Source organism: Eublepharis macularius, chromosome 13, assembly GCF_028583425.1.
Source record: "Eublepharis macularius isolate TG4126 chromosome 13, MPM_Emac_v1.0, whole genome shotgun sequence".
Classification (NCBI taxonomy): domain Eukaryota; kingdom Metazoa; phylum Chordata; class Lepidosauria; order Squamata; family Eublepharidae; genus Eublepharis; species Eublepharis macularius.
Window position 1 is genome coordinate 4,481,083 of NC_072802.1, and position 18,963 is coordinate 4,500,045.

The following is an 18,963-nucleotide window of genomic DNA, read 5'->3' on the forward strand; positions in this document are numbered from 1 at the left end:
AACTCAGCCCTCTAAAGTTCCATCTGATGACACTTTATTTTCACTCCTTCCCCACTCCTTTGATGTAAAATGTTTCCATTTCTTCGTTTCACTGTTGTGCCGCTCTCTATTTTTCCAATGACGTGACTTTTCTTTCTTCCCCGTAGTCTGCTGCTTCCCTTACATCACCCAGTCAATTTCCATTTTTTCCCCTCAGTCTGAAATTTTCCTCTGGTCATTCTACAACTGTTCTTTCTCAAACAAAGTTTACAATAACTGTGAATGAAGAGGAAAGGAAGCAAATAAAAGAAGACTCTACAATATAAAGGAAGAAAGTACAGTAAATTATGTAAATGAAGGCCACGTTCTCTCTCTTCCTCAGCTACTGTGGCTCTGCATCAGATCTAGGCGAAACATCCCAAAAGAATCTCTCCTTGGGGGCTTTTATTATTAAAAAGATGGGACTCCTTTCTAGGGGTGTGCCCTGCCAAAAAATTCAGGAACTGCCAAAAAAATCCGGAATTACCAGAATCTCGAAGCGGCAAGCTGCTTCGGGATTCTGGTATTTAGCTCGCTTCGGTATGCTCTGTAAAGATTTGGAGCACACTGAAGCGAGGGGGAGCAAAGCCCCCACCCACCCCCCACTTACCTGGCAGGCAGTGAGAGGGGAGGCTGATCAACTGGGCAGTGGGGAAGAGCGGAGCCAGCTCCTGCAGGGCCCGTGCCGCCACCTCCACCACCACTGCAGCCACCTGGGCAGTGGGGAAGCGCGGAGCCGGCTCCTCTGGCCCTTCCTGCCCCTCAAATGGCTGCTGCAGCGGCCATTTGAGGGGCAGGAAGGGCCTCCTCCGCTTCCTTTGCTGATGGCTAGAGGGAGCGGGGGAAGAGCTTAAAGCTTTGTGCCTTGTTTGCAAACGGCGCTGGGAGCCTTCTACCCTTCAAGCCCTTCCCCTCTCCAAATCCAATTAAAAGAAATACACACAGACGAAAAAATGTTACATACCCATAATTATTATAACTGGATTTAAAGTAGTTAAATACCGTAATGAAGCGAGGGTATCAAGCTAGTTGAGATAAAAATGTAATAAATAACAGAACAATGATAGTTCCTTCTGTTTATCTGAATGCTTTGGATTTAAATCAGCTCCAGAGTTTTCTTAATTCTTCTGTCAAACCTCATGAGCTTATCAATATACTCTTGAACAATAAAGTCTAAAATCCAAAAATTCCAACAATAATGTGCGCCAAATGTGTGCAACTCTTTCGTCTCTCTCTTAAGGTTTTTCACCATTATTGTCTCACAGAGAAATTATGGACCCACAATTCTTTCCAACAATTCTTCCTGCTGTTCCACACAACTTCTGTGGGAGATGGGGAGATGTTCTGTGTAACATTTAACTTTTTTCTTGTTCACCTATTTATCCAGATCACTGTGATTTCTAGTCTTACGGGCTTCACAGTTCCAATTCATTTCCAGAGCTAACAAATGTCCCCTCTAGTTATCCAAATGACTAGTAAGCACGTCAGAGGAAACGGCACCTGCAAAATCCCACTTAATTTATCCTTCCAACGTTTCAAGGGAAAAAACGTTACCTATAAGAAATTCAAATTAAACTTTAACTCTGCCAAAAACAGGACCATCAGCAATTCCTTGTTGGAAGACATGCTCTACAGATGTCACAATACATTGCATACCTCCTGTTTAAGGCAGATAGTAAGTTTAGTGATGAGAGAGAGATTTAAGAAAGAGCCCTGGCTAACCAAGCCCTCGTGGAAGGCTGGAGGGGGGGGGGCGGGGGTGGAGCTTGTTATGACCTGTTCCATCAGAGTCATCTGGTTTTCAGATCAAGATGGAGAGGTATTCAGTAGAAACCCAATTCTAACATTATGTGTAAGTCAAGAATATTGTGCAGATGTAAACACATTCTGCTGCATTATTTGATTTGTACACAATAATTGTCAGATCAATACTGCTGAAACTCCAGCATGACTTTTTTTGAAACTAGCAATTCCAGAAACGTTAGCTTGGCACAACACATTCAAGTGGAGAAGCCAGTTAGGACCAAAATAGACGTGACGGCATCCACAGGTCAGACCTGTGGACACTGTTCCCATTTTGAAAGGGCCTGATCCTGATTAGGCTCACATCAAGAATGCCTGTGGCTCTCCCCCACAACGGCTGCACTTCCCAGGTGTGTGCGGAGGAACAAGTGTGCCTCAGCCAACCACACTGTGGGCCAGATCAGGGCCGATTCCAGACGGCCCTCCCCACTGCGAAATGTCACGCGTCGTCTCGCATCGTCGCACAGAAAACGCGAAATATCGTGTTTTCTCGCGCGAGTTTTGCGCGACATCGCGCAAAACTTGCACGAGAAAACGCGATATTTTGCGTTTTCTGCGCGACGACGCGAGACGACGAGCGTCATTTCGCAGTGGGGAGGGCCATCTGGAATCGGCCCAGGACTGAGACCTCGCAGCGTTTTCAAATCCCTTTAAAGTGGCAGCAGAATCCACAGGTTGGACCTGCCGATGCTGTCAGGTTAAGTTTGGCCCCCAGAAGTGGTAAAAGATCTGAAGATAAAGAGGGAGGGGCCAGGTGACAAGGAAGACTTCTAGGGCAGCTGCAAATAAGGTGTAATGGATAGCTTGTTTCCTTTGATACGACAGCTCACAGAAATGAAATCCAATTAATTACTGTTGCTTACCAAAGAATGCATTCAAGAGCTTCTGGACCTGGATGTTGCTGCCCACTGTTCGATACACACCTTCAGTTGTAATCCCTGAACAGTATGAAAACAAACCGGGTTTACTCTTAAAAGTACTCTTAATATTGCATTCAGAAAGCTCAACATTGCCACCTTGTGTCGTCTTTTTTTTTGGTAACAAACACTGAGAACGAGATTCACAGACTGTGTCAGAAGCTGTAAAATGAGACTGCCCTCAGATGCCACAGAGAGCCTCAGCTATGGAAAAATGTGCACAAATCAAGTTTGCTGCTGCTCTTGCCCAACTCACTTTTCCTTTCTCATGCCAAAAATTCACGGTTCAACACTCGCTCCAGTTGATATCCATGATACAAGAATTTTAGCACAAAGGTTAATAGGAAATAGCTTCTCCACACACATTGGAAATAGCCAGCTTTCTCTTGCAGAGGCAAGTAAGGCCTGCCTGGAGAAACTCCTAACTGATGAAAATCCAACTATCTCCAGGCAAACAGCCAATTCTGTCTCTATTTGGTTAAATTCCATAATAAAAAGAGTAGCCATACATAGTCTATCCTGCTCTTTTTACGATTTTAACTATTTTAATGTCAATGTTTTAAATTTTAGAATTCCTGCGGTTCCCAGAGAACTATATACATTTTAAGATAAGATTTTAAATGCTAAATGTATTTTTCTATGTCCTTTACATTTTTACGCTGGATTTAACTATTCTATTGATTGCTACAGATGCACTGCCATTGTTATGGTCTCTGACCGCAAATAAATTCATTCATTCATTCACTCACTCATTGGAATTTTAAAGCCTCTCTTGTTTAGGATTGTGGGGGGGAATGTGTTTGTGTGTGTGTGTGTAAGGGAGGACTACTTCCAGGCTAACCTAAGCATTTGAAATCCTATGCCATGGATAATTAGAATTTACCAGCAGTTAGATTCTTGGCATGTGAAGAGACGAAGAACAGCAAGGAATGTGATACTATCAATAAGACTGGCTCCTGCACATAGTTCCGTAACTTTGATTATGATTAGAGGTGGGCACAAACAGGGGGAAAAACCGAACACGATGTTCGTTGCCATCCACAAACAGGGAATCATGAACAACCACGAACATGACCCTGTTCACGAACATGCTCGTGGTTGGCTGTTCGTGGGAGGGAGGGGGAGACTTGGAAGGGAAGAAAGTTCCCCATGCCGTTTGCAAACAGCGTGGGGAACCTCCTTCTCTTCAAAGTCTCTCTCCTTCCAGCCGACTGGAGGGAGGGGGGGAGACTTTGTCAGGAAACCCCTGACAAGTGGCTGAGTGGGGAATGAAGTGCCCCTCTCCTTGTTGCTGTGCAGCAGCAGGGAGAAGGGCATTTCACCCCGGCAGGCTGCACTCAGCTGCTTGTCAGGGGTTTCCCTGACAAGCAGCTGAGTGGGGGATTTAAACATCCCTCTTCCTGCGCTGCGCAGCAGCAGGGAGAGGGAAATTTAAACTCCGGCAGGCTGCAGTCAGCCCTTGTCTGGGTTGTCCCTGACAAGCGGCTGAGTTGGAGGTGAAGTGCCCCTGGGCTTAGATTGGGGTTTCCAGGGTAACAGGAGTTCAGACAAAGTTCAGAAAATTCATGCCTACTGTTGCCAAGGGAATTGATTGAAAGGCGCCAGACTGTCTGGCTTGGGTGCTGATGGACACCACGGACAGGGCTTGGAACTAACACATGTTCGTCGGGAACGGGGCCTCACGAACAGCTTGCTCGCGAAAAGCTGATCGGGCTGTTCGTGGCTGTTTTTTGTTCATATTGCTGTTCGTGCCCACCTCTAATTATGATGTCCTATACCACAAAAACAAAACAAAGGAGGATAATTAAATGTATGATCAAGTTACCCAAACATGTCTGATCTGACTGGAGTCTCTCTGAGCATTCTTTCATAGAATTCCATAATTGCTTCAGAGACCAGTCTTGGAGTGCCACATCAATAGAAGAAGCTCCCTCCCCACATTGCTGACCACATATCCCATGACAGCACACACACACCCTCTACAAAATGGAATCCAAATTGTCTAGTCACTTTTTGCACTGCAGCACAAGTGCAGGCTTGTTGTGCAGCCACTGCTCTTCTCATAAATATATGACTCCTTCCCAAATGGTACACAAGGTCTTCTAGCCACATAGCTTGAGGCCCGTAATCACCTCCTGGGGAGAGCAACAAAGCAGCCACTGAATCCACTGGGATTGGCCATGTTTGTTCACTCCAATTTCCATCTTACCCATACCAAAAGTTTTGGGACGGGTAACACCTGTTTAAAATAAAATAGAGACAACCCTCCCCTCAGGACAGCCAGTCAGCCGCCCCATGCCGCCTTAGTTCTGGCCAGTGAAAGCCACCTCTTGCACCAACATGCCCCGTTATAGAATGGGATGCCACAACTGTGGGGCAGGCACCAACACAGCCATGCTCTCAGTTCAAACTTTGTACATGGATAGCACAGTGGGGGGGGGGGGGAGGCCCTCTGTTGACATTAACTGCCATGAGGATGCAAAGAACAAAAGGGAGTCTTGGAGGTGCAGCAGAACAGCGGGATTTGAGTCCAGTGGCATTTCAGAGATCAAAAGATTTTCAGGGTACAAACTTTTAAGAGTCAGAGCTCCCTTATTTGTGTGCTTAAGGAAACAAAGGCACTCAGGCAATGTGAACAGCTAGCCTTGTTCACATGATGCCGACTTCTTTTCATTATAGAGGGAGCCTAACTCCCTTCTCACAGGTTTTATGGATTAAAGAGCACACATGCTGAACAGAAAAAAGAACATGGCCCTGCCGAACACGAAAAACGGTCCTTGCAAATGCTTCTATCGACTAAGCGTGTTGGCTTCCATGTGATTTTTACCAGAAATAGTCCAGCCTAAAAAACTCATTAGGAACCTCGGCAGCATTTAAATCCAGTCAGTTTTTATTTCCCATCAATGATCTGAATTAAACATCTGCCAGTCATTTAAAATTCTGAGGGCAAACTATATTGTTGGGGATTTTCAATGTCACTGAGAGGACTCCGTTAAACAGCTCCCAGGTATCTGTGTGGCACTTTTATGACAAAGCTCTTCAAAAATCCCTGGACCGAAACACAACCAGCTCCTCCCAATCATCTCTATAATGGTTATTGCATTACTTTGGATTGCTGCTGGCTGACTTGAAGGCGAGATGAAGGTGCCTGTACAGTTTTAATTCAGTATTCTTTTCCTGTTGAACTACTCAAAACTCAGTCTTACTGTTCACCAATTTAAGATTGCTTAAAAGATCAAAGTTTATTTCAAGTTCCCCAAAGAGAAGTTTATGATAGGTATTAAAAGTCCATCGCTGTTGTGCTTTGCTGCTGCAAGTTGTGTTTTGCTATTGGTCTTCTTGCAGAATTGTTTTCAAGCTGCTAAGTGAGTTTCAGATCAAGCCACCCTCGCTTGGGGAAACTTCAGTGCAATGAAACATTAGTCCAGTGGTGGGAACCAACAGAAACAGCTCCCAAATGCCACAAAAAGAACTCACCTTTGGTTTCTACAGCATTGATGCATTTCCGGACAAATCGGAACCCAACCTCATTCAGCTCCACTGTTTGGAAACAAAAAAAGAAAAAACAAGACAGTTACCATTCAGCTGTCTGTGGCAGGAAGGGCAGAGGAGGCCAACTTAGCTGTTTCCCCATGGAGCAACCCTGCCCCTTTTAGGGAAAGGCCAACAATTCCTTAGGCAAACTGACAAAGACGTAACTATAGCTATAGGAAGTAGACGCGGTTCCTGCAGCCAAGGCAGTGGGACAGCAACCTGTGGCCAAAAAGGAGCAGCGAAAGCAAGGGTCCCAGCACGCTCCATCCAACAAGTCAGATCAAGAAGCCTTGGGAGGGATCACAGGGCACCACCTGTGACTGTCCAACGGCAGATCTCTCTCTGCAACTCCTTCCTTGGACCAAACCCAACATCCTTCAGGTTGCCATTTCACGATCACCACAATCCTATGATCCTGTGACGCCAGCTAGGTGGCCAAAGGAGGCCAGCTGAATCCTCTAGGCAGGCATAAAGGCAATCCCAGGCATGACCGCCAGATCTCAGGCGACATGGCATGGGCCTTCGGCAGGGGTTTTTTTTCTGGGAAAAGAGGTGGTGGAACTCAGTGGGTTGCCATCGGAGAAAATGGTCACATGGCTGGTGGCCCCGCCCCCCCCCGATCTCCAGACGGAGGGGAGTTTAGATTGCCCTCCGTGCCGCTGGAGATCAGGGGGCGGGGCCACCAGCCATGTGACCATTTTCAAGAAGTTCCGTTCCCCCGCGTTCCCCCTGAAAAAAAGCCCTGGCCTCCGGCATCTGGCTTAGTGGCTTGCACATCTGGAGGGCGAGTCACTTCACACAAAGCAGCCAGGGCCGAGAGCGACACTGGAAGCACGTACGGCTAACCCTCATCAGAACCTTGACAGGTCTTCCACCTCAGGATACCAACACCCAAAAGAAACTTCTGCTCCTACAACTGAGGGTGCACCAACAATATACCCCAGACAGGAAAGCAGGGAAGAGAGATCCCATGCCTGCGATTCTAGGTGCAGCAAAGGTCTCCCATCTCTCTTCCACAGTATGTGGTTACTGTGTGTGGTTGTCTTAACAAACCCCAGCCCTCAACAGCATCTTGAAGCATCTTCCACACAGGGAGCACAGAGTAAGCAGGACTTCCACCAGGCATCAATGCAGGCAAATGGGAGCATAGCCACTGGGGCGGGAGACAAACACCCGAGTGGTCAAGCCGCAGTCAAGAGAAGAAAATTAATCACAATCTCAAACATAAATGTTGATTTTATAAACTGATCTAATAAAGTGACTAAGTGCATTCAAAGATATCATAAAGTGCTCTGTAGTTCCAAAGACAATTTCTAATATACTAGTACAATAATAATTACAATGAATAATAAATACTTCTTATATAACAACTGTAACACTCATTGGCTTCTTTTCTCACGAATCAGCAGTCAACACGGAGTTTACGTTTAAATTACTGCGGCCGTTATTGTACAGGAATATTATTTTTGTACAGAACTATTCATGAGTCATATTTATGGTATACTATTTTGAGTAATATTTATTGTTTTACTGTTTTTCCTTCTTGCAGTCTCTCCCTTCCTTCACTTTCCCCTTTGTATCTTTTCTGCTCTTAACCCTTTTACCTTCCTTCCTTCTCACCCCCCTCCTATCTTTAACCTTTTTTAGCCTGACTGGTGTTCCCTCCCCTGCGCCGACAGCAACAGAGGTTTAAAATCTTCAACACGGATGGTTGTGGGGTGCCTGGAAATACGCCAAATGACTGCCAAGAGCCAGTTTGTTGTAGTGGTTAAGAGCAACAGGACTCTAATCTGGAGAGCAGGGTTTGATTCCCCGCTCCTCCACTTGAAGCCAGCTGGGTGACCTTGGGCTAGTCACAGCTCTCTGGAGCTCTCTCAGCCCTACCCACCTCATAGGGTGTTTTGTGGTGGGGATAATAATGACATATGTATTGTCGAAGGCTTTCACGGCCGGAGAACGATGGTTGTTGGGGGGTTTTCGGGCTGTATTGCCATGGTCTTGGCATTGTAGTTCCTGACGTTTCGCCAGCAGCTGTGGCTGGCATCTTCAGAGGTGTAGCACCAAAAGACAGAGATCTCTCAGTGAGACACTGAGAGATCTCTGTCTTTTGGTGCTACACCTCTGAAGATGCCAGCCACAGCTGCTGGCGAAACGTCAGGAACTACAATGCCAAGACCACGGCAATACAGCCCGAAAAACCCCCAACAACCATCAATAATGACATACTTTGTAAATTGCTCTGAGTGGGCATTAAGTTATCCTGAAGGGCAGTATATAAATCGAATGCTATTATTATATTATTATTCTCTCTCCACATCTTGAGGGCACACTTTTCTTAGAGAGGCAGAAACACAAGATTGGATAAAGATTTTGAAACTACTTCATAACCCACTGACCATCCAAGAACTGATCTGGTGCAAACTAAATTCTTATTCCTCAACAACTAAACACAATCCATTCTTAAAACATGGAACCTCTACACAACCAAATTAGTTCCTAAAATATCACGATTATCCACATTCCTAATGTACAAAGGATTTTTTCCTGACCCAAACCCCCTTAATAATAAAATCTGGAGACAACACAAGGTATTAAGACTAAAAGAGAGAGCCACTGAGAAAGGGATTTTGGAGAAAGCAGAACTAGAAACAAAAATTCATCAGAAAATTAATTGACACACCTACCTACAAATCAAATACAAGACAAATCCAATAAAACTATCAGAGATAATGTGAAAACCCAAAACAGATTTAGAGAATATATTAGACAAACTGGTACTCCCTTGCAAAGGTCTGATTTCCAAAATCTACAGTTTTATCCTTCTCACCAACAAATCTAAACCACTATGTTACGTACCCCTCCCCCCCAAAAGGCAACAAGATTGTAAGACCCTATTAACAAAAGGAGACTGGGATTTAATTTGGACCTCAAATTTACTAAACTTGCAAATAATTAACACCAAACTAAAAGCCTACAAAATTGTGAGCCGATGGTACTGTACACCACAGAAAATGGCACAAATATCATTAGTAAAATCCGCATTATGCTGGAGAAAATGTGGAGGACTAGGCTCCTACGCCCATTGCTGGTGGTAATTGTGATGTCATCAAAGAATTTTGGAAGGAAGTTCTTGAACACACAACACAGTTTGGTGTCGTGGTTAAGAGCGCGGGACTCTAATCTGGAGAGCCAGGTTTGATTCCCCACTCCTCCACTTGAAGCCAGTTGGGTGACCTTGGGCTAGTCACAGTTCTCTGGAGCTCTCTCAGTCCCACCCACCTCACAGAGTGTTTGTTGTTGTGGGGATAATAATAACATACTTTGTAAACCGCTCTGTGTGGGCATTAAGTTGTCCCGAAGGGCGGTATATAAATCAAATGTTATTATTATACAGCTCAGTCAGCTGGGCTGAGACAAGGAGTGGAGAGCACGTGGTGAGCTGCTGCTAGAAGGTAAGGAGTGTTTTTTTGTCTTTCTGCTTTTTGGCTTGTGGGTCCCAAAACTCTGCTCAGAGTACTTTTAGAATATACTTGGAAGGTGATGATGTTGATAGAAGGCCCCTTTCCAGTCACCTGCATGGAGTGTGCCATGTTTGTTTTCCTCCTGGAAGAGAAGATGAACTTCACTTGTCAGAAGTGTAAGCTGGTCAGGCTCTTGGAGGAGAAGATTCAGAGCCTGGAGGAGAGGATCACCACCCTTCAGGAAATCAAGGAAGGGGAGGATTTTACTGACAAGAGCCTGGGGGCTCTGCCCAAGCCTCAAGAAGTAAGTCAAAGAGAAGAAGGAAGAGTCAATCTCCCTTCTGAGCATCCTCTCAGTTCTGCAATACAAACCAGAAGATGTGGACTAAGGTGATGCTGTGGTCCACTGGAAGTCAAGAATCATTTTGAGGTGCTTGAGATGGTGACAGAAACGAGAGTGGAAGGAGGACCACAAACACCTGGAGGAGGGAGTGAAGAGGGAATGGGGCCACACGGAAGTGGAAGAAAACAGAAGGTGGTGGTCATCAGGAACTCTCTGCTCAGGGGTATGGAATGGCATGTGTCCAGGTCAGATCCCCTACTCCGAGAGATGTGTTGCTTGTCAGGGGCCAGAATTCAGGATATTACAGATCGACTGCTGAAACTGATCGGACTGACTGATCAGTACCCGTTTGTGCTGGTTCACATGGGAACAAATGACACAGCCACAAATACCATCACAAGAATTAAAGAGGATTATGAAGCTCTTGAAAGGCAGTTGAAGACATTGAGAGCACAGGTGGTATTCTATCCTTCCTGTCAAAGGAAGAGGAATGCGAAGGGAGCAGACCATACTCGAGGTGAATCGTTGGCTGAGGGGGTGGTGCCGGCAGGAGCGCTTTGGGTTCTGGGACCACAGGATAAGTTTCCTTAGAGAAGCCTTCTAGCACATGATGGGAGCTTGAGATTCTCTTGCAAACAGAGGGCTACGATATAGTAGGAATTACCGCGACGTGGTGGGATGATTCCCATGACTGGAATATGGTAGTGGATGGGTACGAGTTGTTCAAGAAAAACAGGAAGGGTAGAAGAGAAGGCGGAGTGGCATTCTATGTGAGGAAAGGGCTTGATTGTCAGGAAGTTCTGGAGATTGTGGTTGACAGCCCAGTGGAAAGTATATGGGTGGAAATAAGAGGAAGAAGGACAAAGGGTACTGTTCTTGGAGTCTGCTACAGATGCCTGACCAGGGAGAGGAAGGTATCTGAAGGACCACTTAATGATCCAGGGAAGTCAAGATGGTTTTGTCCCCAACAGATCTTGTCAGACCAACCTGGTTTCCTTCTTTGATTGAGTGACAAGCTTACTGGATCATGGGAACTCTGTCGATGTGATTTACCTGGATTTCAGCAAAGCTTTTGATAAAGTTCCCCATGACATTCTAATGGGTAAACTGGAAGACTGCGGACTGGACTATAGGACAGTTCGGTGGATAGGGAACTGGTTAGAGGACCGCACTCAAAGGGTGGTGGTCAAAGGTCTTTCACTTCAGGGGGAGACCTCAGCCTCTATGCCCTGCTTCCTTGGGTCTCCAGGGCAACTGGTTGGCTACTGTGTGAAATAGGATGTTGGACTAGATGGGCCACTGGTCTGATTCCACAGGGCTCTTCTGATGTTCTTAAAGTCACAAATCCTCTCTAATGCAAGGACAAAAGCTGCAGATGTATCTAGCAGCTGAAAGGGGTCAGCTGTAGGACAGCAGTAACCACCCATGAAAAAGGGTAATCAATGAAGGCGGAGAGCTCAAGGGCAGCAGGGACTCCCAGATAATCACATCCAGTAAGAGCCGGCCCTTTTCTCTATCGAATTAACTTTCCATATTTTGAGATTTATCAAGGTGAGCTAATTTGCAAACTTGGAATTTCTTACAAGCGTTTTTTTAAAAAATATTGGGGCTTCCTATAAAATTCATGACTGGTTGGAGGCAAAATTAAGCTGATCTGAAATTGTAGTCTCTGTGGAGCTTTAGTAATCAAATTTCAGAATGGGTTCCTTTAACCTCTTTCCAAATCAAGGTAATCTTTCCTGACTTAGACTTTGAAAACTGTTAACTTTTCCAGAGATTGACAGTGCAATCCTATGCAGAGTTAGTCTAATCATTAAATAAATAGGCGTAAAACTGGATTACTCCAGCAGTGTAATAATTGGCAAAGGCAGTTTTATGAAGAAACTGTTTCTAAAGGTTTGGTTTCTGTCATGCTTACAGTACCACTTGGGAAAAGTCAACATCTTATTTACATTTTAGGAAGTGTGTATCCTGCTTCTCTGTTAGTTTTGACCCCACCCTTGAGCCAATAGTGAAGGCTTTTGAAGTCACTGCTGGACCGCGCACGAGAGTTCGCTGGTCGATTCTACTAATGCTTCTTCTGCCCAGCACCATTTCTCTTAATTTCACCTGAAGTGCTGCAGAGGGATCTTCTGTTTATGCTTTAGCCCAGTAGTTTTCTGACTTCCAAGTCCTTAAGAAACCCGCTAGAGTTGAGGAATCCCAGCCCACTTGCCTAGAGCCCGTGTGCGCTGGAGCGCTTGCGGTTCATTTAGGGTGCTAGCCAGGCCCAAGGAAACGAGCTTGATGCCTGAGAGCTCACTCAGACTCCGCATAATTTTAAGGGAAAGGAACTTCTCCTCTGCAGCTTACTGAGGAACCCATAAAGGCTCCAAGGGGCCTTCATCATCTGTAAGAGTGAAAGCCTGAGAACTACCCATGAAGGTTCTGGAAAGGAAAAGGTATTCATCAAGGCTACCCATATGCCCCCTCCCCCATCCTCTTTCTCTGGATGAAAATACAAATTCATTTCTCTCTGGAATGGTAAGAGCTCATTTCCAGCAGACATTCGTGTCACATGTTACGAAGTGCTCCTAATCCCTACTTGTCTAACCAGGTCCCTTGGATTGTATGTGTGCTAGGAGTTCAGTGCTTGGAATTTAATTCCCAAGTGCATGCAGGCCTGATTAGGACCAGGGCCACAATATACAGAAGCAAATGCTTACACCTCTACCCATGCCATTTCTCCCACTTTGCCTAATTGCTGATGGATTAAACAGGATTGCACCTACCTGTAACAGTTGTTCATCTAGGTCTTCATGCAGGCACACATTGGGACTGCGCTTGTGCGGGCCGGCTGCTCGGAACAGGACTTTTCTTAGCTTACAGGCTATTAAGGGGAGGGGCGTGCAACCTCCTCCACAGCTGCTCCAAGCCAGTTCTTCCAGCTGAAATGGCCACATGATTGGGGAGGTCGCCCCCTCTTTTCCCCAGTTCTCCTGTGCCGCTGCAACTTCCAGAGTCATCTTAGATAGTTCAACAGCGAGGCGGGGGGGGGGGGGAATGTGTGCCTGCATGAGGACCTAGATGAACAACAGTTACAGGCAGATGCAATCCTGTTTTCATCTACAGTCTTCAATGCAGTCCCACACTAGGAGAATAGCAAGCTCCTCACCCAGTGGTGGGATGAACTCTCAGAGGAACAGAGATCAAAGGACTGCTTGTCCCACTGCTGCTTCCTTCCGTGTGTTGACATCCACCACCTAAGGCTTCACGAATGTTTCTCTCAATGACCACATAGCAGTACGACAAATGTCTTCAACTGGAACTCCTCATAGAAGTGCAGCCGATGTTGCTTGTACTCTTGTTGAGTGAGCCTGAAGCGCAAAGGGGCAGGGCACATTCACTGCTCTATAGCAGTGTCTTATTGTGGACACCACCCACCCAGATACTGTCTGAGAGGTTGCAGCTTTCCCCTTTTGGGGACCAGAACACCATACAAAGAATGCTGGTTCTCTACAAAACGCCTGAGTTCTGTCTTTGTAAAATAAAATGGCTCTTCTAACACCTAATGCGTGCAGCGTGTGTTCTTGTGGGGTGGTAGGGTCAGGGAAGAATACAGGGAGAGAGATAACCTGTGACACATAAAACTTGGAAACTACTTTGGGCATGAACTGCAGACTAGTCCACATTATTACATTGTCTGGATAGATGTGAAGAAAAGGAGGATCTATGCTGAATGCTCTAACCCAGGTGACTGCCAGTAAAAATGCTACCTTTGCAGGTAACAGAGCAAGGGGGCAGGTTGCCAAAGGTTCAAACGGTTTTAACTTGGCTAATACCAGGGACAAAGACCACTGAGGGACTACAGGGGCCCTGGGGGGCGGGGGGGGGGGTACAAATTGAACAAGCCCTTTAAGAATAGTTTTGATAAATAATGGGAGAACACTGTTTTCTTGTCAATTTCCCTGTGGAAAGCCGATATGGCTGCCAAGTGAACTTTTATTGACGATGCAGCCAATCCTGATGCCCGCAGTGACAATATTCAAAAATCTGGGATAAAGGGCAAATATCCGGACTCATTCCTCTAGAACTTGCCCAGAGTGCGAAACGATTCCATTGATGTGTGTATGGTTTTCCTGTAGACAGTTTACATGCGTTAAGCAAGATATCTGCCACTTCCCCTGAAAACTGCAAGTCTGCTGCGTCGGGAGGCACGCTGTCAGGTACGGTCTGTCCAAATCGGGGCGACGAGTGCGCCCGCATGTGACCAAGTCTTGTACTAATGGTAAGTGGACATAATGGCCCTTGGCCATACGCTTCAGTGAATGGAACCAAGGCTGACTAGGCCAAAAGGGGGCCACAAGAATACATTTGGTCTGGTCCGTCTGTATCTTGCAGACTACTTTGTGAATCAACGGAACAGGAGGGAATGCATAAAACAGTTCCCCTGTCCACTGCATCTGGAATTCCTGCCCTTTCCTCCCCTGGAACAGAATTTGGAGGCTTTTTTCTTCTCTGTTGCAAACAGACTGACCTGCAGGAACCCCCACGGATGAAAAAGGTGGCGTGCATACTCGTCCGTCAGGACCCCTTAGTGGTGCGATTTTCCTAGTCTGCTTAGGTGGTCCGATTTCACATTGTCCACGTCTGCGATATGCAGTGCTGAAAGCATGATACCATGGGTGACAGCTCCTTCCCAGAGACGAACCGCCCCTCTGCAAATTTTCCTTGGGGCGGTCCCACCTTGTTTGTTTATATAATACATTGTAGTTGTATTGTCCGACGGTACCTGTACCCTTTTGTTCGATAGCGTATCTGCCAGTTATCTGTTATGGTCCACCCACCATGCCAAAGACTGTAAAATTCTTCTGGGTATGGAGAACCTGGTGTGCAGGGATTGAATTCCCGGGTGGAAACGCTTAACAAACCAAAGGTTCAGCATCCGCATCTTTAGACGTGCCAGAGGAACTACAGAAGTGGTTGAGGCCATCAAACCTAACAGGACCTGTATGGATTGAGCTGACTGAAACCTGTTGGTCTGAAAACATTTGGCTAAGCTAGTCAAACGAGTGAGTTTATCCTGTGACAAGTATTCCCCTGTTGGCCTTCGAATCTAGTAATGCTCCTATAAATCTTATGGTTCGACTAGGAACCAACTCTGATTTCGTCCTGTTAATTACTAATCCTAATGTCTCACATGTACTTAGGATGATACTTATATGGGTCTCTAATTCCCCTGGGGAGCTGGCTGTTATTAGCCAGTCATCAAGATAGGAGTAAATAGAGCAATCCAAACATCTTAGGTGAGCAATAACTACTGCTATACATTCAGAGAATATTTAAGGTGCTGTGGCTAACCCAAAGGACAGTGCCAAGTACTGAAAAACTTCGCCATTAAAAATGAACCTGAGGTATCTCCTATGGAGGCCGCAAACCAAGAGTCCATGGAGACCATATTTATAACCCAAGAAAGTGTATCCATTCAAAACATTGCAATTCTCAAGTAATGGTTAAGGCCCTTCAGATCTAAGATGGGCCTTTTCCCTCCATCTTTCTTGTCTACCAAGAAAAAATGGGGAAAGAAACCGAATGGGGTATCTGAATTAGGTACCCTTTGAAAGGCCCCTTTCCCTAGCAGCGTCTGAATCTCATCCTGTAAGGTAGGGTATTATTAGGAGATCGAGATGGTAAAGAAGTTGGAGGCAGGGAGTAGAATTTCAACCTGTAAGACATTTTAATAATAGACAGGACCCAACAATCAGAAGTAATGTCCTGCCATGCTTGAAAAAATTTCGACAACCTATTTTCAAATAACATTGCAGCCAACGGGCTGTGCACTTCTAGTCAGAATTGGCCCTTCTGGTTCTATTCCTGGTCTTTATTGGTCAGGTTTTGATGTGATGACTTGCAATGCCCAGCCCACTTTCTTCTAGGTTGGCCTTGACCCATATAGGGTGATCTGCTGGCGGTATGGTTGATACTGGTATGGCTGATAGTCCTGTCTTTGTTGGTAGTCTCATCTGCCTGAACGTCTGTATGGAGGTACCCCAGAAGTGGCAGGTAAGGCACCATATAATCTGGCCATCTGTCTATCCTCCTTCTTCAAAAGGTATTCATCCATCTTCTTGGCAAATAGAAAGTTGCCCTCAAAAGGCATATCTTCAATCTTAGAGCGAGTTTCAAGGGGCAGAGCTGTAGACCTAAGCCATACAAGCCAGCGTAACACCACTGCCGTGCGTAGGCCATTTGCTGATTCATCTAAAAAGTGTCTGCTGGCACTAATTTGCTGTTTAGACAGCACCACTGCTTCCTCAAGTATCAGTTTTGCAAGGGTTTTTTTCTCTTCTGGCAACACTTCCACGAACGCAGCCATCTTCTGCCACAGAAAGATCTGATACCCGCTCATGATAGCCAAATTTTTTGCCATCTTGATGGTCAGAGCCAACCCAGAGTACATCTCCCTGCCTACTGCATCTAACTTCCTTCCTTCCTTGTCTGAAGGTGTTGCCAGATTACTCTGTCTGTGCTTGGCCTAGAGCTCCTCTGCAAGCATTGAAGAGGCCAGCAGATGTGAAAAAAGGTAAGGACACTTGTCTTGTTTAATTCTGTACAAAGACTCCACTTTCTTAGCAGTTGCAGGGGTTGAAGATGGTTTCTGAAACAGGCTGTCCATTATGTCAACAAAGCCTTCGATCATGGGGAAGGCTACAACATCAGGGGTGTTAGAATCAATGTACTGAAGAAAGCTATCTTTTGGTCTCTGTTGAACTTTTGAAACATCCATATTCAGCAATTTCGCCACGTGGAGCATCTGTTCTGAATACAGCTTGAAATCAATTTTGGGAGAGCCCTATTCTCCCTCTCCCACAGCTTGCTCCGGGGATGAGTCCGAGGTCCGTCAGACTCTGTTCAGATGCTTCCATCTTTATTCCGATCCTGAGTCCAACCTCTGCTCCGAGGTGATGGTATGTGATCAAGTGTGCCAGCTCAGATCCGAGTGGAGGGAAGCTCTCAGTGGAAGAGAACGGCTCAACATCGATGCTGCATAAGAGTAAGTCGGATACATATCCCAATCATAGGGGTAGCGTATTGGTGGGTATGAAGGAGCCCATGGCAGGGGTTGAAATACCTGTTGAATTCAATCAATGGGTGGGTAAGACTGTAATTGGAAACCCATTTCTTCCCTTTCTTCCTTTCTCGACAAAGTGGATCTCAATTGCGAGCTCCTCTGAGGGACGCACCTCGCTTCCATGCATTGTTCAGGTGCAGTCCCTGGAAATGATTTGGTACGGATCTGAGTCTTCTCATTTGGTTTCTCGCTATGTTTGGATTTATCTTTGTGCTTCTTATGTGGCGGGTCCAAAGGGGACTCCTTGGTTCCAAGCGGTGCCAGAGTTCTCAACGCTCCTTCTGCAGTCATTCAAGTATTACTTTTGATTAGTGCCACACTCTCTATGGAGCGGATCAATGCTGTGGATTCTCGTGACTGAGAACGCTTCTGTTGCCGATCTCGAGGTTGCGGTTGGATCCAATGTAGCATCCCCTCTCGGGGCTGACGCCGATGCTGATTCTCCTGTCGGTTCTGACACTGCTCTGACCGAGTGCTCTGCTGGGGCAGATATTTTTGCTGCCGGGCTACTGGCACTCGACATGGTTTTCTCCCGCAGCATTGCTTTAAGACACGAGGCTCGGTCCCCTCTAGCCTTGGGAGTAAAAAGCTGGCAATATTTACACTTCCCCAGGACACGGCCTTCTCCGAGGCACACTAAACAAAGCAAACGGCCACATGTCTTTGCCATTTTCATGCCACAATCCGCACATTTTTTAAACAGGGATTTGTCAGCCATTCTGCTGTCTTGAGTGCTGGAGCGGAAAGTAATGGATACGGCAACAGAGTCCTGACTCACTGATCCAATCTACGCAACAAGTCCTCCTTTTCCCTTCTTTTTAAAAAAAAAAAAAACGACGAAAGAACACGCTATCACTAAAAACTAACTAAAAACTACAAACTGCACTAACACTAATTATTTACAAGCGTTCAAAAGGAAAAAAGCCTGAGAGAGAGAGAGAGAGAGCGATCCGAAGATGTCTGCTCGGCAGCAAAGAACAAACTGGGGGAAGGAGCGGCCGACCGCCCCGATCACATGGCCGTTTCAGCAGGAAGAACCGGCTTGGAGCAGCTGCGGGGGAGGTCGCCCACCTTAATAGCCTGCAAGCTAAGAAAAGTTCTGTTCCAAGTGGCTGACCTGCACAAGTGCAGTCCCAATGTGTGACTGCATGGAAGATCGTAGATGAACATGCATGTTTTTCCAATAGGACAAACTACAGATGCCTTGTACTCTTGCCTAACCTTCTCAATGTCGCAAGGAAGGGGTGGGGTTTTGAATACAAGAGTGCGGGACAGGGGGGAGGTGAACAAACAGTATACAACTCCATGGCAGCTGGTTACCCTGGGGGCCGTCGAGCTGGGAAGTCATGTGATTTGTTTTCAGAGGAAAACTGGGTTGGGTCATGGCTGCGTGAGTAGAACTGGAGGGAATCTTTGTCTGTTTATGCATGTCATTTATCATGGGGGTCCCTGGCAGTCCTGCTTGGGCTTGATCCCCCTTCTCACATTTTAAAAACTGTCTGCAGGAACATGAAATTGCAGCTGCAATTCGCAATAACTCCAACAGAGAGCAGCAATGAACACCACTCAGAAGTAACCGTTCAGCAGTCAGATTCATTTAGGTGAGACTATTTGAAAACCCAAAGTTACTTACTTTCCTCCTGCTTTGTGATGGGACTGTGGTAGATCTAAAGAAAAAAGGGGGAAACAAAGCCAAACCAAATGGTAAACAAAAACAGAGAGCAATAAAAAGTGCACATTTTTAACTCTCGACATGCAAGGACCTGTGCTTTTCCA

At 46.0% G+C, this 18,963-nt stretch overlaps 1 protein-coding gene across 1 annotated transcript in view; it reads right to left on the reverse strand.

The window, feature by feature from the left end:
- Positions 1-18,963, reverse strand: part of OPHN1 (oligophrenin 1) — a 142,176-nt gene that overhangs the window by 59,693 nt on the left and 63,520 nt on the right. The window contains exons 12-14 of the mRNA XM_054996265.1: positions 18,821-18,854; positions 6,216-6,278; positions 2,685-2,759 (exon numbers count right to left, since the gene is read on the reverse strand). Coding sequence (XP_054852240.1) covers positions 2,685-2,759; positions 6,216-6,278; positions 18,821-18,854 — 172 coding nt within the window. The remainder of the gene's footprint in view (positions 1-2,684; positions 2,760-6,215; positions 6,279-18,820; positions 18,855-18,963) is intronic.